At 34.9% G+C, this 25763-nt stretch overlaps 2 protein-coding genes across 6 annotated transcripts in view; one reads left to right on the top strand and one right to left on the bottom strand.

The window, feature by feature from the left end:
• Positions 1-25763, top strand: part of LOC125670354 (solute carrier family 17 member 9-like) — a 960148-nt gene that overhangs the window by 178462 nt on the left and 755923 nt on the right. The gene's annotated exons all lie outside the window — the stretch shown is intronic.
• Positions 1-25763, bottom strand: part of LOC125670350 (nucleoprotein TPR-like) — a 50530-nt gene that overhangs the window by 756 nt on the left and 24011 nt on the right. For 2 of the 4 annotated variants that reach the window (XM_048905460.2, XM_056161977.1), the window contains 33 exons: positions 24447-24524; positions 23731-23841; positions 23130-23254; positions 22820-22967; positions 22185-22322; positions 21798-21982; positions 21568-21630; positions 20537-20599; positions 18739-18801; positions 18588-18629; positions 18393-18434; positions 18258-18299; positions 17966-18044; positions 17543-17812; positions 16005-16203; positions 15699-15880; positions 15257-15375; positions 13658-13896; positions 13426-13518; positions 13261-13314; positions 12909-13146; positions 12731-12779; positions 11560-11697; positions 10626-10718; positions 9573-9671; positions 8328-8399; positions 7293-7392; positions 2703-2869; positions 2037-2137; positions 1689-1783; positions 1351-1585; positions 1054-1133; positions 425-523 (listed from right to left, as the gene is read on the bottom strand). In XM_048905460.2, the coding sequence (XP_048761417.2) occupies positions 425-523; positions 1054-1133; positions 1351-1585; positions 1689-1783; positions 2037-2137; positions 2703-2869; positions 7293-7392; positions 8328-8399; positions 9573-9671; positions 10626-10718; positions 11560-11697; positions 12731-12779; positions 12909-13146; positions 13261-13314; positions 13426-13518; positions 13658-13896; positions 15257-15375; positions 15699-15880; positions 16005-16203; positions 17543-17812; positions 17966-18044; positions 18258-18299; positions 18393-18434; positions 18588-18629; positions 18739-18801; positions 20537-20599; positions 21568-21630; positions 21798-21982; positions 22185-22322; positions 22820-22967; positions 23130-23254; positions 23731-23841; positions 24447-24524 (3901 nt within the window). Of the gene's footprint in view, positions 1-424; positions 524-1053; positions 1134-1350; positions 1586-1688; positions 1784-2036; positions 2138-2702; positions 2870-7292; positions 7393-8327; positions 8400-9572; positions 9672-10625; positions 10719-11559; positions 11698-12730; positions 12780-12908; positions 13147-13260; positions 13315-13425; positions 13519-13657; positions 13897-15256; positions 15376-15698; positions 15881-16004; positions 16204-17542; positions 17813-17965; positions 18045-18257; positions 18300-18392; positions 18435-18587; positions 18630-18738; positions 18802-20536; positions 20600-21567; positions 21631-21797; positions 21983-22184; positions 22323-22819; positions 22968-23129; positions 23255-23730; positions 23842-24446; positions 24525-25763 lie in introns of those variants that run through there. The other 2 variants (XM_048905461.2, XM_056161976.1) reach the window with 2 other exon arrangements.

A 25763-nucleotide genomic window follows, 5' to 3' on the forward strand; every position in this document is an offset into this window, starting at 1 on the left:
GTAATACTACTACATGTATTAACAGTTAATACACTACTTGACTGAAATACAAAAAACATCCAATGTATGGCATTCAACCTCTGACACTTTCCCATGGAAATGTACATGCAAATAAAATGAACAACACATGCCCAGAAAAAAGTGAACTCAAATATAATTTCTTTTTACAAAAATACACACTGCTTAAAAAAGGAAAAGATATCCAATTTCATTGGACTTCAAAATATTATCAGAAGAATAATGCAGATCCTTACTTGCTCCAAATCTATAAAATTTCACTGAAAATTTAAAAATTCGTATTTAAGAAAAAAAACCCAACCAATTTTTGAAAAAAAAGCAAATTGCATGGTCATCAAGAGTTAAATGTCTTCAGTCAGTGTATGCTACACATTGAACACTGATAGGTTTTTATCTACATATCTACCTGTAGTTTCAGTCTTCTCCTGGGAAGTGTTGGCTTCCTCGTCCTTTGGTGTACTTTCACTTTCTTTCTCTTGCTCAGTTGTGTCCCCTGTTGTTTCACCTAAAAAGAGAGCCACGACCTTGTTACTACACATATATGTAGTTAAGGAACAACCATATGGCAGGTGCCTTATAATTATCACTCTGTACGTCCGTCCGCACATTCAATAGCACTTAATAACTTAAGTTTCCTTAAGAAATATATTTTACATGTACATGTATAATACTTGAATTGGGCAAAGGGTGACACCTTTCAGATTTATTGACTTTGTCTTTACGGAGTTATGAGACTTGGAATGTTTTAATATCATTAAGATGACAACACTAACTTGAGAAGATATTCATAGAATTTAAAGGTGAGCCTAAAGTAATCACTCTGTCAGTTATGGCACGTGAAAACTTTGTTTCCTTGGGAATATTTTCATAAATTCCATACATAATACATGGATTAAGCAGGGGAAGACCCCCTTCGATTTTCAGATCTATTGCGGGTCCCTTTCTGACTTGGCAGTTTTCTCGTTACAAAATCACTGTAAGACCTTTCCAGATATTTGGCTGGCTGTTTCCTACATTTGATATCAGACTACTCACCAGCAGAGACCGACGCCCTCGGTTCTGTGCCCTCCGTTAATTCTGATGTTGGCACAGTTTCTGCTTGTTCCCCTTGTCTGCTTATAGAATACACAAATGAGGTTTTGATGAAATTCAAGAAATGTTAATTTATTGAAATAACTTACTTTGCAAAGCTCTCAGTAATGAGACAATTTTTAAATCAGACAAATCCTCATTATTATTTTAAAATTTTGTAGAGGTTATAGATTTCCTGTACTGTTCTGGTTGTAACGAAAAAGAAAACCAATAAAACTGTCACACTTAGTCTAGACTTACTCCTCCACTATAACTTCTACTTGGCCCTCTGTTCCCTCAGTGCTTGGCTGGGTTGGGTTAGTCTCCCCTGATGAGCTGGTTGTGTTGGCCAGGGGGGTGAGTGCTGATGCTATGGCTGCCTCACTGATCATGGTCACTGGAGCAGTCGTTCTCAGGGGGGTGCTGGGTACACTGCGCCCTGTCCCCTCGTCTAGCTCAGAGAGGTCCATACTGGTGCTCTCCATTCCTCCCAGGGCTGCAAACACAATGAAAGTTGCTCATAGAAATCCCAATTCATTGTTTTACGTTAATTGGTAAAAAGATCTTAAAAACATGACCAAATTCTGTGATGGTCTAACCTCCTTGAGAAGCCAATTCTCCAAGCTCTGGTTGAGCTAATGACGACTCGCTGAGAGCTGCGAATGTAAATCGCTGATTGGAAATTCTTGGAGAACTGGAACATAAATATATTGTACAAGAAATTTAATACAATATCTTCGTTTTAAAGATGCATAGTAATGTTACAACATATTATGGTGGCATATTTCTGCTCCTTAGCGGCAATGTACATGCAATTTATTTACTGACATGAAGTGTACATTTCAATGTGCATGACACATTAAAATGTAACCAAGAAATTTTAAACAGAATTTCTATCAAGATGAATTTGGTCAACAAGTTTTGTTAAATTTCAGATGATTTCCTACCTGACCACTTCTGCATACCCATCTCCCCTGTTGGGGACGAACAGTGTGGGGGTACTGGGAACAATTCCATCCTCACCCTCCTCAAATGTGCCAGTCTGGCCCTGTAAAGATGTTTATAAAATCATATGAAATTTTGTCCAACTCCAACTTGCCAGTCTGACCCAGTATAAATCAAACCTGGCAATCTAACACAGTGTATATCAAACTCAGTATGACCCAGTATAGATCAAACCTGTTAATTTGACCCTGTACAAAAGTCAATAGAATTCAGATATTACACCCTTCTCGACAATAAATTAACTAACATTACACCCTCCTTAAACATGACAATCTGATCCAGTATACAAAACAATATTACACCATCCTTAAACCTGACAATCTGATCCAGTATAGAAAACAATATTACACCCTTCTTAAACCTGCCAATCTGATCCAGTAAAGAAAACAATATTACACCCTCCTTAAACCTGCCAATCTCACCCTGCATAGAAGTCATTATAATTCAGCAGTATTACATCATATATATTTACATTTAGTAAAGCTTTGATAGTGATATTTCCATGCTGTTTCAATGTATCAAACATGCATTTCTTGATAAAAGCATTAATTTATCAATCTGATATAAACAAGTTAAACTACATATTAAAATATAAAAAAAAAACCTACCCCCAGGATAAAAGGTGCCAGCTGTCTGTTCATGGATGTTTGCCTCTCAATGTTGAATGGCATTCTCTGACCAAACAGGACGGAGGCAGAAGAGGCCGAGGAGGGTGGCTGTGTTGTCTGGGAAACATCCTCTTCCTGTGCTTCCATCTGTCTGTCATTCGAGTCATCTATAAATACAATACACGAGTAATCTATTTGTTTATCTCAGAGTCATCTATAAATACAATATACGAGTAATCTATTTGTTATCTCGGAGTAATCTATTTGTTTATCTCAGAGTCATCTGTAAATACAATACATGAGTAATCTATTTGTTATCTTGGAGTCATCTATAAATACAATATACGAGTAATCTATTTGTTGATTTTAGAGTCATCTATAAATACAATACACGAGTAATCTATTTGTTATCTCGGAGTCATCTATAAATACAATACACGAGTAATCTATTTGTTTATCTCGGAGTCATCTATAGATACAATACATGAGTAATCTATTTATTTATCTCAGAGTCATCTATAAATACAATATACGAGTAATCTATTTGTTTATCTCAGAGTCATCTATAAATACCATACACGAGCAATCTATTTGTTTATCTCAGAGTCATCTATAAATACAATACACGAGTAATCTATTTGTTTATCTCAGAGTCATCTATAAATACAATACACGAGTAATCTATTTGTTTATCTTGGAGTCATCTATAAATACAATACACGAGTAATCTATTTGTTATCTCAGAGTCATCTATAAATACAATACACGAGTAATCTATTTGTTATCTCAGAGTCATCTATAAATACAATACACGAGTAATCTATTTGTTTATCTCGGAGCCATCTATAGATACAATACACAAGTAATCTATTTGTTATCTCGGAGTCATCTATAAATACACGGGTAATCTATTTGTTATCTCAGAGTCATCTATAAATACAATATACGAGTAATCTATTTGTTTATCTCAGAGTCATCTATAAACACCATACACGAGCAATCTATTTGTTTATCTCTGAGTCATCTATAAATACAATACACGAGTAATCTATTTGTTATCTCAGAGTCATCTATAAATACAATACACGAGTAATCTATTTGTTTATCTCGGAGTCATCTATAGATACAATACACAAGTAATCTATTTGTTATCTCGGAGTCATCTATAAATACACGGGTAATCTATTTGTTATCTCAGAGTCATCTATAAATACAATACACGAGTAATCTATTTGTTTATCTCAGAGTCATCTATAAATACCATACACGAGTAATCTAATTGCTATCTCAGAGTCATCTATAAATACAATACACGAGTAATCTATTTGTTGATTTTAGAGTCATCTATAAATACAATACACGAGTAATCTATTTGTTTATCTCAGAGTCATCTATAAATACAATACACGAGTAATCTATTTGTTTATCTTGGAGTCATCTATAAATACAATACACGAGTAATCTATTTGTTATCTCAGAGTCATCTATAAATACAATACACGAGTAATCTATTTGTTATCTCAGAGTCATCTATAAATACAATACACGAGTAATCTATTTGTTTATCTCGGAGCCATCTATAGATACAATACACAAGTAATCTATTTGTTATCTCGGAGTCATCTATAAATACACGGGTAATCTATTTGTTATCTCAGAGTCATCTATAAATACAATATACGAGTAATCTATTTGTTTATCTCAGAGTCATCTATAAACACCATACACGAGCAATCTATTTGTTTATCTCTGAGTCATCTATAAATACAATACACGAGTAATCTATTTGTTATCTCAGAGTCATCTATAAATACAATACACGAGTAATCTATTTGTTTATCTCGGAGTCATCTATAGATACAATACACGAGTAATCTATTTGTTATCTCGGAGTCATCTATAAATACAATACACGAGTAATCTATTTGTTATCTCAGAGTCATCTATAAATACAATACACGAGTAATCTATTTGTTTATCTCAGAGTCATCTATAAATACCATACACGAGTAATCTAATTGCTATCTCAGAGTCATCTATAAATACAATACACGAGTAATCTATTTGTTGATTTTAGAGTCATCTATAAATACAATACACGAGTAATCTATTTGTTATCTCGGAGTCATCTATAAATACAATACACGAGTAATCTATTTGTTTATCTCAGAGTAATCTATTTGTTATCTCTGAGTAATCTATTTGTTATCTCGGAGTCATCTATAAATACAATACACGAGTAATCTATTTGTTTATCTCGGAGTCATCTATAAATACAATACACGAGTAATCTATTTGTTATCTCGGAGTCATCTATAAATACAATACACGAGTAATCTATTTGTTTATCTCGGAGTCATCTATAAATACAATACACGAGTAATCTATTTGTTATCTCAGAGTCATCTATAAATACAATACACGAGTAATCTATTTGTTTATCTCAGAGTCATCTATAAATACATGAGTAATCTATTTGTTATCTCGGAGTCATCTATAAATACAATACACGAGTAATCTATTTGTTTATCTCAGAGTCATCTATAAATACAATACACGAGTAATCTATTTGTTATCTCGGAGTCATCTATAAATACAATACATGAGTAATCTATTTGTTTATCTCAGAGTCATCTATAAATACAATACACAAGTAATCTATTTGTTTATCTCAGAGTCATCTATAGATACAATACACGAGTAATCTATTTGTTATCTCAGAGTCATCTATAAATACAATACATGAGTAATCTATTTGTTATCTCAGAGTCATCAAATATTACACTGACCTGAACAAAAAAAAAGATACCAATAAGTTACAATGCTCACCAAAGCCACCTAGCTTATCCACAAATCACTCAATAGTGGCTTATTAAAAACAATAATTCAATCAAACCTGCTAATGACGACTAAACAGTGAGTATACTGCAATGTCTCTGGATGATCGTTAACTGCAAACATTACAGTACATCACTGAACTTCATTTTTTCACATAAATTCATGAATTTGCCTTGTAATAAAACAAAGTTTCTCTAGAATGAATTTGTATATATTCACAATATGATAAACAAACTGAATCTTGCTGAAAATTCAATCGGTCAACACAAGATTGCTGAAATAAGGTCTTGTGAAAATTAATTGACTACATGTAACAGCATTCTCATGTTACTTGACATATTCTAAAGGATCCTGGTGTAGGTAACTAGCCCAGGAGGTCGTAGGTCATACAAGTTTTCTCCATCACTACAGTAAAATATCTTTATCTCAAAGGCCGAGGGATTTCAAAAAAAAACTTCGGGATATCCGGGGGTACGAGATATCCAAAATCGATCTTGAATATTCTTTTTTGAAGGGGAATATTTGATGCATAGTATGGGATTTGCATTATAAACAACAACCCCGTTTCCATTTCTTATAGTTTAATGCAAGTTGATAAATTAATATTGTGGAATTTCAAAGACAAATATTTCGTTTTTTTTAAATCTATAAACATCCCATTGAATTTACAATGTGTTTCAAAATTAAGATGATCGTACAAATTTGTATGCTTACTTTACTGATGTCCAGGCTCGACTGTGATGTAGTTATTGCATTGTAGTGAAAGAACCTAATTATTATGAGCATTACCTTCAAGCGCACTTCGACAAATTTGTGCGTTTATCTAACCCACATGTTAATGATATAGTGTGTATCATTCAAAACACCATCCCTGGAATTGGGTGTGTTAGTTCATAATCGGTGGACTTAACTAATCACCCAAGCCGTTGAACCAATTATTACGACCGAGTAGACACTTGGAAAAGGCGAGCGTGGATTAATGGTCATCAATTATAATTGGTGTATCCGCGGGCATGAATGTGTGACTTAACAACGCCAGGTATGGTAAGTAGAGCAGAAAATTGAATGCACTTCGAAATAAACCAGGTGAATTTAGGGCACGGGACCTTGAAAATACTTCAACATAAGCGGGGTATTCGAGATTACCGTGTTCAAAATATCAGAATTTTTTAAAATCATTTATATAGGGAAAACGGCCGGGACCGGCGGTCGACTTCGACTCAAACGGGGTATTCAATATAAACCATATTCGAGATACAGATATTTTACTGTACACACATGTATAAATGCTTAAACATTATTTGCTAAATTACATGTGCATGTATACACCCATTGAATTCCTATTCAAACCTTAATGCCCCATTATATTAGATGGTTCCATCCTTTGCCAGGTGGAATAACATCAGAGGCATGATCTTACCCTGGTCCCCTGGTCATGGTTTGAACAAACTGGATCTTCATTTGATAAGAAGTTTTGGCTTTTCTAGTTTAGTGGTTCTTGAGAATATTTTAAAACACTCAGCCTTATTTTTTGGTCTTTTAAATTATCGCCCCTTGGAATGGGTCATCTACTAAAGGTTGATTTGTGCCGGGTTTTGTTGGTATTAGCATGTAGTTAATGAGATGAGGTAAAAAATGGGCAATTTTTTTTTTTTTTTTTTTACCAAAGACAGACACATTTCAATCAGGAAAGCTCAGATGAGCTTCCATGTCCAATAAACTATATAGATATGTAACAAATTCAGCACCCACCATCCAACTGGATGACATCATCATCCTCTGGCTGAGTTTCAGCCTGAATTTCCTCTAGCTGAGATGAGGTATATTCTCCCTCCATCTCATCATCTTCATTCTAGGAAGAATAACTCAAAAATAATCTTAAAAGTCACACAAGAAGACAACAATAAATGACATTCTTTTAGAATATAAGAAAAGTTGGGTACCAAATTCACATACGATAATGCGATAAATGCCTAGTGTATTTTACTCATTCTGGTTTGTCATTTGTGGCAACAATTCGATTCATACAACACAATGGGATTTTAACATCAGAGTCACAAGAGAATACTTCAAAAAGTGATGATACATGCATGTGAAACTGAATATTAAGTGAATGGTTGTCAGTATGGACTGCTAGTCATATTATACTATGTACAATAAATGGAGGTACTGTCATCTGAGGTTCAGCCATTTCGATTATACTCACTGTTAGATTGAGAGAGACATAATATTCTTTACACGTAGATGCAAATAACTTGCAGTGTTGGCTTTCACTACATTCGGTGTTGATAGATCATAAAATTCAAATCTGAATGATTTCAACAGAATCACTCTTACTTCAGTGTTTGAATATTTTTTTTATCTTGCATTGTAGGCATGTCAAATCTTATACAGTAGTGTTAAATTACTCATTGAACATCAATTCAAATTTTTTGTTTTTGTGGTTTGGTCAGACCACAAGATTAGAAGATCAATGAAGTAAAATGTTTGCCTATAAGAACAACAGAGTAAATTTCCACGAAAAATAAATATCAATCAAATTATCTTTTGACATATCCATGAAATATGGCCCTAGAAATTGATGACATCTCAGTAATTATAAATTAACATATTCAACATCAAACTCATGACATGAAAAAATTAAAATATATGTTTTAATTACATAATCAAAGTATATTGTTACTGGGTGAAAACGTGGGGGCAGCCATATTGTTTATATTAGAAACAGGTCATGAAAGTAGTTTAAAACATATAACTTGTGAAGTTAAATCAATATGCTGTACTCACATAATCCTCATCCTCTCCGATGTCCTCCTCTTCTTCCTCATCTACCTCTTCATCTTCTTCATTTTCCTCTTCCTACCATAGACAAAAAGGAATATACATGTATGGGGAATGTCACAACAAGCAGTCTGGAGTAATATTTTGGCTTTTATGAAATAATACATGTAATTAACAAAGCTGCCAATTTTATAATCAGTCTGGAGTAATATTTTGGCTTTTATGAAATAATACATGTAATTAACACAGCTGCCAATTTTATACATGAATTTGGAAGAAATTCCTATTCCTATTGGCCCATCATTAAAACTACCTCACCACAAACATTTCTTTACACCAATAGCATCTTAACACAAAATGACACCTCCTTAAAAAATATGAAGTGTTTCTAATTCTACAACACTTTTAATACTAAAGGTACCACCTCATTGAACACAAGCATTCTGAGAGCAATGCAAAAGCATTACATGTCCCACTCTGGCACCTCTATTTATTTGAGGGATGTTATTATATGCAGATCATGTGCATTAAGGATTTGGATGAACAGGCAAATATAATCTTTCAATACCAGAAAATACTACTACCGGTATTTCAATCTCTTGTACAATGATGCTGCTAATCTGACAGACTCGATTGCACACTGGTAAGCCTTAAATTACAGTGTACGTAAACCTCACAAAATAAAAAATACAGAGAACTAGATAGAGTACAATAATTAATTCAGTGAAACTTGATCAGTACATACTCATGTGATAGACATGAATTTTTTTTTTAGGACATTGTTAAATATAATAATAATAAAAAATTATAGTTTAACAAATAAAGAAAAATTTCTGTGTCTAAGAAGAATGATATGTTAATGCTCAAGTACAACTGTACATGCTACAGGTTCTTCTTTGTACATATACTTATAAGCACTTAATACAGATAATACCCATCTGCATATCCATAAAACTATCATTGACTACAATCTCATATTGAATAATGAACCCTCCCAGAAACATAAATAATGCCTCCATAAATCTTTCTTCTTACACAGAATAATGACAACTTTCCAACACCAACATCATTCTCTTTCAGAATAATAGCACCTCCCCCACACCGATATCATTCTCTTTCAGAATAATAGCACCTCCAAACACTGATATCATTCTCTTTCAGAATAATGACACCTCCCAACACTGATATCATTCTCTTTCAGAATAATAGCACCTCCCAACACAACATCACTTGATCTTATTTATCACTGACCTCATCTTCACTCAGAATAATGATGGCTGGTTCTCCTTCCTCTTCTTCTATTTCCTCCTCTTCCTCCTCTTCTTCTTCCTCCTCAATCTCCTCAACATTCTACATAATGTAAACAAACATCTAAATTGCTATGTTTAGGTTCTCAATGATGTATAGAGCATTTAAGTGTAGTCAACTTAGTGGGTAGGTCTGCTGTAGCCTTGGAGTCTGAACTCATTACCAACAAATCTATAGGTGTCTTCCTTATAACATTCATCTGCCTTTGTATAAAATATGAAAGCCTTCTTGTTGAAAAATGTTCAAAATATTGTGTCACAATGAAAATGAAAGTGATGGTAGACAAACAGACAGGCAGATGGACAGACACTCATCATCTATTTTCTGTAGAATACGAAAGCTATACATGTAAGATGAAAACTTTTCAAGATTTTATGTTACAATGAAAGTGTATGGAACTTGGGTGGAGTAAAGGTCTGCTGTAACATTGGCCTTTAACCTCATGACCCCAAAATCTGTTGGTGTCTTTCTTTAATCATATACTATCTTTATATAAAATATGAAAGGTCCATGTCACATTGTGTCACAATGAAAGCATAGTAAAGTTAGAGACTGAAGGTCTGCTGTTACTTTAAGGTGATGTTAGACATCCAGGCAGAAAATATGATTCTTTAGGGCTTCCACATTTTCAATAAGGGGTCCTTATAATTCTAAATAGTGGAAGCTCATTATTTTATGCAATTTTACATGATTTTAAGCATTGCCTAATCAATTATCACCAAACATGATTAATCGACTATAACTGTAGAGATACCAGGTAATTTTGGCGCAATTTGTTTCACAGATGAGGAAAATTCGCCAAAAATGAAAACGCCAAAATTTCTATTCAAATAAATGATACACTTGCATGAAAATACTTTAAAATAATGAACTGCTAATATTTCATACTACATTTTTTAGAAAATAAGTAATCTCGATGTTTGAACTCAGCATTTTTAAAAGCCACAAGTCCATAAAATCATAAAGAGAGCAACTAGTGTTCTCGACTTGACTGACCTGTTGTGCCAGGGAGTCCGAGTGTGTCGCTTGTGAAGACAAATCCTCCATCATGTTGGTCGATTCTGTGGACTCACTTTGTCCAAGAGAAGTCTAAAACAAAGAGAAAATTGATATACACTGGAATATTCTGTCTTCAACATCATAATTCTAACAGCACAAAACGTATTGTAAATATGTATCATTTAAAAATAGTGAAAGAAAACCTTACAATACAGATGTCTTGTAAACAGCTCACTAAACCATGAAAGCACCTTCACTTTCCGTCTTGCCATACCCTACTTACATCGTTTACCTACGATTCCTGGACCGTAAGCTGTAGTGGGACCTCAGTACTATCTTTTACCTCTGATTCCTGGACCGTAAGCTGTGAAGTAGGACCTCAGTACTATCTTTTACCTCTGATTCCTGAACCGTAAGCTGTGAGGTAGGACCTCAGTACTAACTTTTACCTCCGAGTCCTGGACTGTAAGCTGTGAGGTAGGACCTCAGTAATATCTGTTTACCTCCAAGTCCTGGACTGTAAGTTGTGAAGTAGGACCTCAGTACTATCTGTTTACCTCCGAGTCCTGGACTGTAGGCTGTGAGGTAGGACCTCAGTACTATCTGTTTACCTCCGAGTCCTGGACTGTAAGCTGTGAAGTAGGACCTCAGTACTATCTGTTCACCTCCGAGTCCTGGACTGTAGGCTGTGAGGTGGAACCTTAGTATTATGTTTACCTCTGATTCCTGGACCGTAAGCTGTGAAGTAGGACCTCAGTACTATCTGTTTACCTCCGAGTCCTGGACTGTAAGCTGTGAAGTAGGACCTCAGTACTATCTGTTTACCTCCGAGTCCTGGACTGTAAGCTGTGAAGTAGGACCTCAGTACTATCTGTTTACCTCCGAGTCCTGGACTGTAAGCTGTGAGGTGGAACCTTAGTATTATGTTTACCTCTGACTCCTGGACTGTAAGCTGTGGTGGTGGGACCTCAGCATTGTCTTTCTCTGGCTCCTGAGCTGGCTGTTCCTCTGTTACTGTCAGTGTATTGGCATGCTCATCTGTCACTGTGATGGCCGGAATTGGGGAGCCCTAAATTGAATACAAGTACATGTACAGGTGACTCTCGATAACTCGAAGTTCAAGGGACCTTGATAAAACTTAGAGAAATCGAAATTCAGAAATTGAAGGTCCGCCAGTATGGTTAAGATTTTACAGTAGCCGGAAATGTTTACCAACAAGATCATAAATATATGATATCGTTTTGAAATGTTTTCCTTCATATTCTTCAGGTAGTTAATTTGATATCAAAATAAAAAACCTTATTTTGCATTAATAAAAACATTTCAAACTTTATGTATTTATTTGTTCTTTAATCATGCTTAGATAGGCATACAAAACCAAGTTCCGATGAAGCTTTACTATCACAAACTAAAAAGAGCACAATGTTATGTCAAAAATTCTAACGAATGAGTAAAACGGTGTTTTAGAGTCACTTTACACAAAGAACAAACTCGAGAAATTTAACAGTCTGTAGATCTCTAAATTATGTATAAAACTTACTCTCTTGTTGTCAGGTCAAAACAAATTATAGATTTTATTCAGTCTGATTATTTATAATTGTAATCATCACCACAAAAAACCCCAGTGCAAGGTGTAAACCGACCAATTAGCAAATTATATACTCAAGTGTGTCACCTCTACAAAGAAGCACTGGTGATGTTTCAACTATGTAAACACTTAATTACCCTCCTGCATTCAACAAAATCCAAGTAAGGTCCCAGTTATTACAGGCTTGGGTAACAGTGGGTATAAGCTACAACCGCTTTGAGAGATCGAAAGTGAAAAACAATGAAATGTGTTTTACAGGACCCAACTTCACTTCGAGTGATCGAGAACTTCGAGAGATCGAACGTTCAAGAGATCGATAGTAAATTTGCTTTGTTATATAGAGAGAAAAATAGGGACCATGATTTCACTTCGAGAGATCGAAGTTCGAGGCATCGAGAGTCACCTGTACCTGCTATAAAATGATATTAAAGCACACTCTACCCTCTATATACTACACTGTAATACATGTGCTACAAAATTAAAATACTACACAAATATTATGTCTCAGACTGACCTGTGCTGTTGAAACCTTGGTTCGCTTTGGTTCTATTTCTTCACTTTGACTGCAAAATGAAAGTAAAATGACAATTTCACAATGAATATTCAATTACATGTGGGAAGTTTCAATTAGACAACAAAATAATCTTTAAATAGTTGTTATAATATTCAATATGTAAAAATGAGTAACACACCCCTCCGCCTCTTCCCTACTTCTCTTCCCAAGGGACTGTCCCTCTCTACTAACAGAGGGCACACTGGTGGTATCCTTAGCTCCTGGGGCCACACTTGTTACAGGAATTACCTCCCTTGGTACCGTGGAAGCAGAAGTAGATGGCGTTACTTCTCTCACTGTGGCACCTGATGTTGACTGATTATCTGAATTGTCACTGGGAGCTGAAACCTCGGGCTCTGATTGTGTCACTGTTTGTTCTGGAAAGTTTTAGCATCTTGAAATTTAATATTAAAGATTCGGTTGTTTAGGAATATGCACCTGATTTTAAAACAAACAAGAGAATACACAGAATCCAAACTTAGTTTAGTTACCTTGTATACTTGGAACTTCTTGAATAATTAATCCACCTGCCGGTGTTGAGGCATCTAAATAAAAAAAAGAAATTAACTTGTAAAAGTTAAATGGGAACATTTTAATCTAATGCTAAAATCAGCATCTTTCTTGGATAGTGGGTTGGATTTCTGGGATAAACTCACCTGAGGAAGCCTCTACTTGTGGGGTGACTCTCTGGACCTGCTGTGTAGGTCGAGATGTCATCACTGGAGACAACTGAGCTTGAGTCACCTCATCTGCACATATACATGTAATGATAAAGTTTCCTTCACATAAAAATAAATACATAGAATACTTTATTGTTACTGTAATAAAATTGTATGTTTTACAAAACTACATTTGTACAAATTCTAAATGTAGCGTAGAATGTCTTACTGCTGTCAGTGGTGTCGTGTTGAGATACTGTGGTTGGCATCACGGTTGCTGTAGGTGTAGGCACACTGACAGCTAGAGGAGATATATTGGTGGGGGCTATGGCCATTGGACGGATGTTTGCAATGACCCTTGACCCTGCCATCTGTGATTGGATGGGAGGGGCCTGGGGCCTCACTGCAGCTGGTGATGTTGACATTGGTTTTATATTGGCTGTTTTGGGAGATTCTACAACTGGGGCACTGGGGGAAAAAAGGTAAAAAAAAAATTTATATTGACAAAATAAAACTTTCTAAAAATTCTATATTATAAAACAAGAAAGATAAAAAAATAAATAAAATAAAATTGAATTAAAGATTTTTAAAAAAATTTGTGCTTTATATGGAACACTGATAGCCAAACTCCAAGATCATGAGGTCAAAAATTTTGGTACAAAAAGAAAGGTCTTATCACAAGAAAAACACATGTGAAATACAGTGTATGAAAGCTGTATCACCAGCCATTCAAACATTATAGCCAAGGTTAAAGTTTTTGCAGACAAATAAACAAATGGACAGACCAAAAACTATGTGACCTTGAATCTCTGATTATGGGGGCATAAAAAACAGAAAGAAAAGTAAAGATGAAAAACAGTTATTCAATTCACAATTTTTACTTATATACATATCTAACTATTTTTCCATTCAATGTCATGGTCCGACTTCTGTACTCAAATTTCAATAACAAACTCTTGAATGTTGAATTGAATGCCAGTGTTAACAAGAGGTACTGTGAGCAATGCTCACTAAGAATACCCCCCGCTTACCCCAATCTCCCAAAGGGTGTTGTTAATAGGTATAAATTACCTCTTTCCTGAGTGTAAAAATATGGTATGCCTTTGTAGAATAAAATGGAAGATAAAGTCCGAACACAAATCCATGGCATAAACCTATAATTTTGACCTTGAGATCAAAGGTCATGGTCATAAAGAGGTCATGAATGTACATGACACATAGTCTCATGGTGATACACCCATGTCTTATGGTATGACGATGTGAAAACCCTATAATCAATTTTGACCTTGAGGTCAAAGTTCAAGGTCATACAGAGGTCATGAAGGTACTCGACACATCGTCTCATGGTGATACACTCATGTGTCAAATATGGTATGCCTATGTCAAAGAACAAAGAAGTTACGGCCCGGACACGAATCCATTGTAAAAAAAAAACTTTAATTTTTACCTTGAGGTCAAGGTCATATGGAGGTCATGAAGGTACATGACACATCGTCTCATGGTGATACACTCATGTGTCAAATATGGTATGCCTATGTCAAAGAACAAAGAAGTTATGGCCCAGACACGAATCCATTGTAAAAAACCTTTAATTTTGACCTTGAGGTCAAGGTCATAAAGGTCATGAAGGTACCCGACACATCGTCTCATGGTGATCCACCTGTGTGCCAAATATGGTATGCCTAAGTCAAAGAACAAAGAAGTTATGGCCCGGCCACGAATCTGCACAGACAGACGGACGGACGAACAGACAGACAGAGTGATTCCTATATATCCCCCAGAACTTTGTTCGGGGAGTATAACAATTAATGACATGCACAAGCTTTACCTTGACCGGTCTACAGGCCGAGCCCTCTCAACAGTGACGGTAGCTGGGGATCGGGCCGTCTGGGGCTGAGGGGCTACGGGCTTAGGTTGGGCATCAATCTGCTTCTGCATGGCTGCTATCTGTAAAGGTTGCGTGGAGTATACAGGTATTGTATTTCATGATTCTTAGCTGGTTGTTAAATGTTATGATAGTGCAACCATTTCATGATTTGATAAATTTCATAAAACATTAACTTTTCAGATTGATCTTGTACATTACATCTACACATAATGAAAATACATAGTGGGTTTTTCTATATATGCAGAGGGAATTTCTATATATGCAGAGGGTTTTTCTATATATGCAGAGGGTTTTTCTATATATGCAGTATTATTTGAGCAGTAAACTACATGTAATTTACAAATGGCATGTAATGAAGTGCACATGCAGGTAGATTTCATACCTTCTCCTGCAGCTCTGCTCTCTCTGTTGATAGTTGTTCCACCTGTTTGGTTTTCTCTGCTACTTCTGCTGTCAGCGTCTTGACCTGATGGCTATTATCGCTAACCTCTTTTGTTAAGTTACTAATTCTGTTCTCGAATGTAGATTTCATGGCAGTCAGTCTTGACTCGGCCTCCTCTGTAGCTGAAAAAATAAATAAACACTAGCAATAACCCCCAGGTATCTCAAATGCATTAACGTAACTTAAAAGAATAATGCAAACAGGCAAATCCATTCTTCATAAACCTCTCTTCTTGACTGGTCTTACCACCACTGGGTTGTTCTGAAGTGCTGAGTTTCTGTTTCAGATCATTGATTTCGGCTGTTAGTTTGTTGATTTCTTCATTCTGAGAGCTGATCTTTTTCTTCACAGCCTGCAGGACACTTTTGGACTGGTTCTGCTTCTGTTCATATTCCACATTCTTGTTTTTTAATTGCTCAATTTCTGTTTTCAATTGAGTATTCTCCTATAGAATGAAAAACAAATAAATTAATTCCACCATAATCCTTAAAAATCATGATTCTTCCTGTCTATTGAAAGCTAATTTGACTAAATACAATTCTCTGTCTGTTGAGCCATCACATGATACTTGTTAAAAAAAGTTTCAACCCACACTGAGGGAAATTCACATCCAAAGTCCGGTAAAAATCCTCCCAGGGAAGAATTTAAACAGGAGTAAGTTACAATTAAAAAAAAATGAAAAACTTTATTTATTTTTAAAAAAAATTAACAAACAAGTTCTATTTATATCAATATCTGTTCAGGTCTTTTATATTCTACATACTGGTGGCTCTTTATAACCCGAAGTTCAAGGGACCTTGATAAAAATTCAAGAAATGGTGAGTTTAAAGGTTGAGATAAATTTGGAAATTTAAGGTCCGATCATAATGGTTCAGATTTCATAGTACCTGGATTACATATTTACAACATCCTGGAATTGTTTAGACACATTGTCTTTCATATTTTTCTGTAATTCACTTGATTTCAACAACATAGAGCTTTATCTTGCATAAAAATTTTTTTTTTTTTTAAAAAGTTTATGTATTTATTTATTCATTCTTCAAAAATGTACATAAATGTTAACAAGATATATTTCTCATAAATATCAATAAGTTTTAAAGTCACTTAATACGGATCATGATTGTCACAATTTCCAGTCACTTGCATGTATACGAAGCACAAATTCTTATAAATAGCAATATCTCACTGGCGTGTCTCTAAACTATTTTCTCAAAAATAAAGTCTAAATGTCAAATTCAAAGAAATTGAAAATTTCATCTATAGTTGGATTATATACGGAAACAAAGCACAGAAACAATCAGGCCTAATTCTCCAAAAAGAAGCTCTGGTGATGTCACTTATGACCATGCTAGTCCCAGGCAATCGCTGTTATCCAAGTGAGATGTCCAAGCTCAAATAATTATATGCTTGAGGGATAGTGTGTATACGTTACCACCACTTCGAGATAAAAAACAAACAAAAATGTTTTACAGAACCCAAAGTTCACTTCATGAAATCAAGAACTTTGAGAGATTGAAAATTCTAGAGATCAATACTAAATTTGTTAAGTTATATAGAGAAAAAAAACCATAATTTCACTTGGGAAGATCAAGAACTTCGAAATATCAAAGTTAGAGCCATCGAAACACACCTGTACTTGTTTACGTTTTATGTACAGTGTACATGTACTTTAAAAATAACAATACAATCTAATTCCTAGACACCAAAGTCCGATTCTAAACATACAATCTAGTTCCAATTTTCTCTCTGATTGTGACGGGAGCAACAGTATGTCAGACACCAACCTGTTGTATCTGTGATAGCTGCATCTTAGCTCCCCCAAACTCCCCACTCTGAGCCTCCAGCTTCACCTTGAGGTCATCCCTTTCCTTCTCCAACTGGGTCAGCTGCTCCTTAATGGCCCCCACCTGTTGGTCGACCTCCGCCTGAGTCACTGTGACTCCCTCCTGGACTGGTGGGGTAGCCTGCTCTGTCTCTGTCTTTGTTTTCAGTTCTTCCAGCTGTTTGTTGAATGCCTCTGCTTGATCTTTGTATTTTCGCCCAATTTTTCTAAGCTGCAAATTTACACAAATATGTTCACAGATAATGATTCTTTCCTTCAAAGATGATTTTAATCATGAAGACCTACATGTATATCGACTGAAGGTTACTGTTTCAGTAAAAAGTGGAAAATTCTTTGTATCCAATGAAAAAAATCTGGAGTTTACCTGATTGATTGTCTTTGCCTTCTCATCTGAATCCCGAACTTTCTCTTCTACCTGTTCTTTTAACCCTTGGATCTCATTCCTAAACAAAAGCATTGTTTAAAACATTATTATTTACATGTAAATCAAACTACAATAATTACTAATAGCCCACAATGCTTAATGTCCTACATATTTCATTTTGTGTAGGATTTTACTTGAACATATTTACATACTTGCATATACAGAATGTATGTACAAAGCCGATTAATTCAGAGATTTTTATTAGTATATCTATATATACAGGTACACTTACTCTTTTTCAGATACTCTGTTCACCGTTTGTGTCAACTCAGTTCTAAAAGTAAGAAATACATGTACACATTAGCTCCAGAATAGAAATTCAAAACGGATCAATGAAAATGATGTTATCAATATAAACTTCACTTACTCTTTTTCGGATAAAGTGTTTTTTAACTGGAAAATTTCCTTCCTAAGAAAAACAAAACAAAAGGAGATCTTACACAGGGGTATCTTAAAACAAATTATGCATGTGTAATTCAAAGAACAGCCTTGCTGTCAGGTAAACTAATCAGTCAACATTCAGAACAATGGAGATTTTAACATGACACCGTTTTGTACTTACTCTTTCGAGCTCGCATTATTTCGTGCCTGATTTAGTTCTTGTCTGAAATGTAATATAAGTAATGAACATTTATTTTGAAAGTGGTTTAGTCTTGATCATTTATCAAACGGACAAAACCGAGTTTCTGGTAGATGTGTTGTAATATACTAACTGTAGACTGCTGTTTCTGTTTGTAAGCTCCTGCATTGTCTTCGTCACATCCTGTAGTGATTTCCTGTTCAAAAATAACGATTCAATGCAAAAGCAAATTCCACTTCAAAAGAATACCATCATACAAGTGTATCCATTACATCATCACGCTTCCTTACTTGACATTGTAGCATGTTTTTCCTGCTATGTACGTACACAAGTATACATGTACTCATTTCTACATGCAGTGATCAGGCCTGGATTTCTTGAAAGAAACTGAAGTTGAAACTTGAACTTATGTCTGAGATTTTTTTCAAATTTTGACTGCTCAAATAATAGAAAACTCAAACTTAAGTTGGAGATTTTTTTGAGAAATCCAAGCCTGCTTTCTGATATTCCTAAATGTTTGTACTGTAAACCAGCTTTTAATCATGATGACTTTATTTCGCAACTTACCAGTGATAGACTGGCTCGATGCAACAAATTTTTGCAACCTAAACAAAATTTAATTAGACATACATCGTAGACACTGAAGGGCTGTTTTGCGAAGTGAAATATTTGCGATGACAAGGTTCTCACAAAAAATTCTCGCATGCATATAAATGTTGGTTTACAGTACACTAAATCACATTTTATTTGCAGGAACATTATTTACGCATAATTTTGTAAGAATAGGCATTCCCAAAAATTTAGTTCTCTTGAATAATTCTTACATATATAAGACTTAAGCCATAAGTAATAATTCACAAAAGTTTTGTCTCATGAATAAATAAATGCAAATCCCTGTATCCATGCGAAAATAAGCTTGCCAAAATAAAGTGATCTACAGTGTATAACTATCTTTAAAATAGCTACATGCATAACCCAAAGAGTACTCTATGATCAGATCATCATCTCCGATCTTAGCAAAACTTAACAAATAAATATACATGATGGTCATTTAACCAGATTTCATTTTCACAAAACAGTGACGAAAACACACACACACATATCCCTTTGTTTGTATGTTTATCAAATGTGTTTAATACAAAGACCCTTGTCTGTATTCTCACTCTGTGTAACACATATACATGTAGTGGGTGTATTGCTCAATTTGTCATACTGCATACTTTCAAATTTAAAAAGAAGTGTTAGACCAGAAATATGAATGTACATATGCAAGAATTTTGGTTTATAATCTCAAATTTCAACAATGAAAGTAATATGCATGTAATTTTTTGTATATATGTACTGCATATAATGTCAAGTAAACATTGAAAAGCAATCTATGAAAGACACACTTGTGAAACACTATGCCCCCCCCCCCCCCCCCCCCCCCACTTCCTGACCCCCCTGAAAAGAAATGGGCAATTCTACCACGCTACTTTAACATTTCCAAACTTTATCAAACACCCTCCTCCTAATGACCTAAAAAAGACATTATTAGTAAATCGTGTTTAATATGGGAGATAACATAATGGATGGAGGACTTTTTACAAAACTTCTCCAAAATATTTTACCTCCCCATATAAACATCATTTACTCATAACATTATAAAAGTTCACATTTAAATCATGTTGTATTATGATAAGCTTAAAGCTGCAACATTCTAAAGTATATAAACCAAGGAATCGCAATGCTGTCACGTGCAAATCATTTAATGAAGTACAAAATAATTTTCTAAACCAAATGAAAATGAACCTTGACAAATCAAAAATTTCAGCTGGAATGGACAGATAAACAGACTGGTCACTTGCATGAACCACCAGTAAATGCTCCCTGGTTCATTGGGTAGAAGGACATTAATCAATGAGACAACAGCATGATTTACTTGTACATACTTGACTCGTGTCTGCTCATCATTGGCCGTTTTAACATCCCTTGTCAGTTTCTCTTTTTCCTGACTATGTGAAATTGATGGAAATAAAAAATTGTAAACAACAAAAAACAAACAAATCTGAATAAAAAATACTGCAAGAACAAGAATGCAAAACTTGACTTAAAGACACTTGCCACAAACTTTCTCAGACCTCAGGCTCAAGATACATTTTTCAAAAATTGCTACATGTATAATCATGTACAAATGTGCTTTTGACAAAAATGACAATTTCTGTAATGGTAACATAAATTCTTGGACAGCAACCTTTTAACATTTTCATTAAGATAGTTAATTATCCAATAGTTAATTGTCCAGTACTTTGTTGAATATTTAATTTCATGATCTTGCTCCACCCCAAAATCAATGAAAATTAAGAGTTCAACAAATGACAAATCCACAACATGGAATAAATCGCACCAATGCCTGTTCTTAAATGCCGAAAGAAGATGGTTACACTTAAAATGTACAACTACATGTACTGTTTACTATTAAAGTACAATGTACACATATTGGAAACCTTTTGTGTGTGACAAGTGTCCTTAATGAAACGTGCAGTAAATAAGATTAAAGTACATGTAGCTCTTGTTTAAATTTGTGAAGTGTTTCTCTGACACATTATTATTAAGAAAAGACTCGTGAAAATTCGTTTCCAGCTATATTCATATTGCTTATGTTTCTAAAGATAAAAGCAACAGCTTGTCAAGGAATAAGGCTAATATAGGCTTCTGCCAAATCTTATTCATTTACTAAAATGAAAAACAGATCACCAAGATTGTTTTTTTTTTTTTTTAAAAACAAATCATCATCCACCTCACACAAAGAAAGTACCTCAAAAATTTCCAGATATACATGTACAGTCAATCAGAGAACAAGAACAGGTTATCTAACAATAAAGGGTGTTTTTGTCATATGACAAGGAATATTGCCAGCACTGTAGGAAAATATCAAATTGGAGACCGTGTTCACATCCACAATAAATGGAAATAGACTCACTTATTTTTGATTGACTCATCCATCAAATGTTTCACTCTCAGTTTCAAAGCATCTCTTTCCTGGCTGCAATTAATAGAAAAATTAAACCGCATAAAAGCTTTATAGTGGGTTCAGCTCAGTTTATTTATTCTCATAACACATCTACATCTACATGTATATTACACCAATAAATGAAATACCAAGGCAATATAGAGGTAATCTTTATAACAAAATTGTAATACAGGCCTTACACAATTTTCTTGTGTTCATCAGGATCTGTCCTGTTGGCCTGTTCTATCAGGCGATTAGCCCTACTCTTCCAACGGTCCACTTCATTCTTCAGGGTATCCCTCTCTATGATCAAGGTTTCTTTCTCGGCTGTCAGATCTCGCTGGGAGGATTGGAGCGGATTAATACTGCCCTCTAGTGTGGACACCTACAAGAAAACAAAGAAGCTGGGATTCATTTTTTTCTTCTTAAAAAATTCTAATTTTGAAATTCTGTCTACAACAGTGCACATAGCAGGCAAAACTTTGTACATCAAATTGTTCATCTGAAGTTGAATAAATTCAAATAAAGAAAGGTACATGTATATGTACAGTATATGTTTTTGAGAGTTTTAATGAGCATTTTGATACCTTGGCTTCTAGCTCTTGAGTCAGCTGTTCAAGTCGATTCTTCTCCTCCCTCAGGAGTTTGTTGCTGTCAGTAAGAATGTTCAAGTTCTCTACCTTCCTCATTAGGTCAGCATGCTGGGAGGCTGTCTGTACACTGGCCTGTAAATACCATAGCAACTGAAGTCAAGCGTACATACAGACACAAGATTACATTTAGTTATCCTACTGTACATGTACATGAATCTTTGTCGGGGATTGGAGAATAATAAAAGCTGAGACGGATAAAATATCCCAACTGATAGAAATAACCACGACATTTACTGTATACAGAAAGTGCCAACCCCCAGTGAAATTATGACTGCAACAACAACCAAGAAGCATAATTTGTATGTAAACATTATGAAACGTCAACCAGCAGATTTAATGATCAAGACAGAAAACCCCAATATCATTCAGGCCAAAGTTCAATATCATTCAGGCCAGGGTTCAATATCATTCAGAGCAAATTCTGAATCAGCACAAAAATTAGAGACAACATGAAATTTCAGACAAAGACAGTTTGATTTGAACTCAGATTTTGGACCTAAGATTCGACATTCTTTCAAAAGTTTATCCAAGGGCAGAAGAGGTCATTTGACTGAGACTCCATGCCGTACCTGAGCCTCGATCTGCTGCTCTGTCAATGTCTTTCTTGCTTCCTCTAGCTCCTTCTGTAGTCTCTTGTATCGATGTTTGACATTGTTACACTCCGTCTGAACTATTTCTAACTTGGACTGTGCAATTTCCTTCTCTTTTCGTAAAAATCTACAAAAGTCATACACATAAGTTTCCTAGCATACATGTCATATTTTCACGATTTTCATGTGTGGCAAAAACTGATCTAGCTAGTTAATACAAGAAGAGATTGCAACGCCATGTACAAAATGATGGACGAGATCACAGGTTGATTGTCAAGTCATTACAAACCTGATGACTTCCTGCAATTGCTCAGTAGATCTGGAAGTCTCTTCATCAAACGACAGGTCGGCCTGTTTCTGTGGTGAGCCTGACCGAGTTACTGCCCGCTGTATGGACATTACTTCATTGCTCATCTACAGTCAATGTCAAAGCTAATTATACATGAGCATGGTTTTAAATCATTTCAAAATGACTCCACAGTATTGGGATCCATAAATATCTACAAATGTTTTGTCAATAATGAAACTAGGCTGTTTAAATGTATTTTATGACTGTTTAAATGTATTTTCAATGAATGCAATGACTTTTTAACTTGACATAAAAACCTGTATAAAAGAACAAGCTAAATTCAAAATATGACAAATAACTGTCTGGAATATAAAAAACAATAAATGAATGGAGTAATCGATGAATAATTGGTTTCAAATTTCCTCTAAATATTTTGGGAAACAGAATAATGTATGCATGATGCATCATTCTTAATAAAATTACAACCTTTGAGAAACCTTATGTTACTATGCAGTTAATTTACATGTAAATAGGACAACAATTACAGATATTGAAAAGGCAAAGCAGATCTATAAACAGCTAAAAACAGTACAAGTCCTACTTTTTCCATTTGCTGATGAAGAATTGCATTCTGGGAAGACAGTTCCTCGTTTCGCTTCTCTAATCTTTGATACTCCTCCTTCAGAATCTTCTCCTGTTCTGCCCAAGAGTTCTTTAAAAAAAATTGTAACATGGCATTTTGTCATATGCATGTACATAATTTTAAAATGTACTCTTAACATTGCTTTAGGCTTAACAAAATTAATTACTTGGTTCTCAGGCCTGCCCACATCTATTTGAACAATGCATTAACCATTTTTATCCTTAAAGGAATGAAATAAAATTTCTCTCATGTGCTCTTCATATGCCAAAAATTAATAATCCGGAATCGCCAACCTCATTTCAGATACTCCCGTTTGTAAAACGTTTGACTAGGCCTGTGTCATCCAGACGTTTATATAAACAGTTAAAATTTTGCAAGGAGCTGGTGAGGTTAAGTAGTTCCAAATATTTCATCACATTGACATCAATATCTGTTCAGATACAAAAAAGCACTGCGGTTATTCTGCCATGGCACATTGTGGGAGATTTTTCTGATGATTGCTCTATGCTGGAACTGTTGTCGGGAGTTTTGAATTTAAAAAAAAATCCTTGTCTGTTTTATATAGATAGAAAGAAAATACACCCTACCTCATCTATTTTTGACAAATTTGGCCTGAGAACCAAGTACTTAGTTAATTTTGACCTTACATGTACTGTATCAAACAAAACAACTACCTTCCCCTCCTCTAGCTCTTTCTCTGCCTTAAGTCTGAATTCTTGTTCTGTTGCAAATTTAGAATTGAATCCTTCTACCTACAATAAATCAAGTACAATTAAAGAAACCATAATGCAACACAGCTAAGGCAACTATAAATGGGGAAGAAGTATCCATTTTGTGCTGTGCATACTATACTATACTCGCACATACATGTATATCAGTTGCATTAAAAAAAACAATTCTGGTCCTTACATTTTTTTCATTCACAAGTTCCTCTGTTACATAAAGAACAACATTCAAGATGATCATGTGACCAGTGTATTGTGTGATGTCAATTATAGCCTATCAATTGCGAATATTTGTCAGTTGTTTCCCCTATTTCAAACATAGGTGGCGCAAGACTCGTTTACGTCCTTGTTGACTTCCGGTGTACATAAGATTTATAAGAGAGTGTAAGGTTTTTGTTGTCCAAACAGGGAGCGGGGGTAGAATTCCCGAGATATGAAGCTTTTAAAAAAATCAATTGGTTCATTGTCATCAAATGTGACAGCGACAACGATCGTTTTATGTTCCACTCAGCGTCGTGCGCTATAAACTTCAGTCTTCAGTTCAGTCCGACTTCACAGATATCAGATGGCGACTTTGTTGCAGATAGTATTTACGGGGGATTAAACATTTGCTCTGTAGATCGTAATATTCTGCATGAATGTTTTATGCCGAAATTTTATTTATCCTTAGTGATGCAGTCATCAATGATCTTATAATTCTATGACCCCCCCCCCCTACCCCCCTCTTTCTAGACTAGATCTATAATCGAACAGGGGAAATTTGAGTCCTCAATATATAAACCAAGTATGGTACAAAAATACATTTCAGATGTCATTTAAAAATTAATTTTAGAGTTAACCAAGGTCGTCAAAATATGAATGAACGCGATTGCTAATAGCCCCCCCCCCCCCCCTCCTCCGCCGTCACTCGGTACGACGACACGACTGTAATGGAGGGGTGGCTATAATCAGACTGTAACTGTAAGGCAGTGAATATTCTTAGGTCTTGTTTTCGTTTTTGATGACTGGATTGTAAATTAATTTCAACACTTTACTTTCATTGTTAATTTTGTTATAATTCAAAAAGTGTTGTAAAATATTGTTTGAATTTCAGGGAAAACGAGTCTGGATTCTTCAATAGTCAATACGTATGAAATTAATCAAAATATGAGATGAAATTGTCAAACTTTCATAACTTATCAAAGTTTGCATTATCATAGTTATGTTGTTATGTCATGTTTATCAACTGACCCACGGAAGTACAGTCCAATACGTCAAAGAAACGAA

Source organism: Ostrea edulis, chromosome 4 (assembly GCF_947568905.1).
Source record: "Ostrea edulis chromosome 4, xbOstEdul1.1, whole genome shotgun sequence".
Classification (NCBI taxonomy): domain Eukaryota; kingdom Metazoa; phylum Mollusca; class Bivalvia; order Ostreida; family Ostreidae; genus Ostrea; species Ostrea edulis.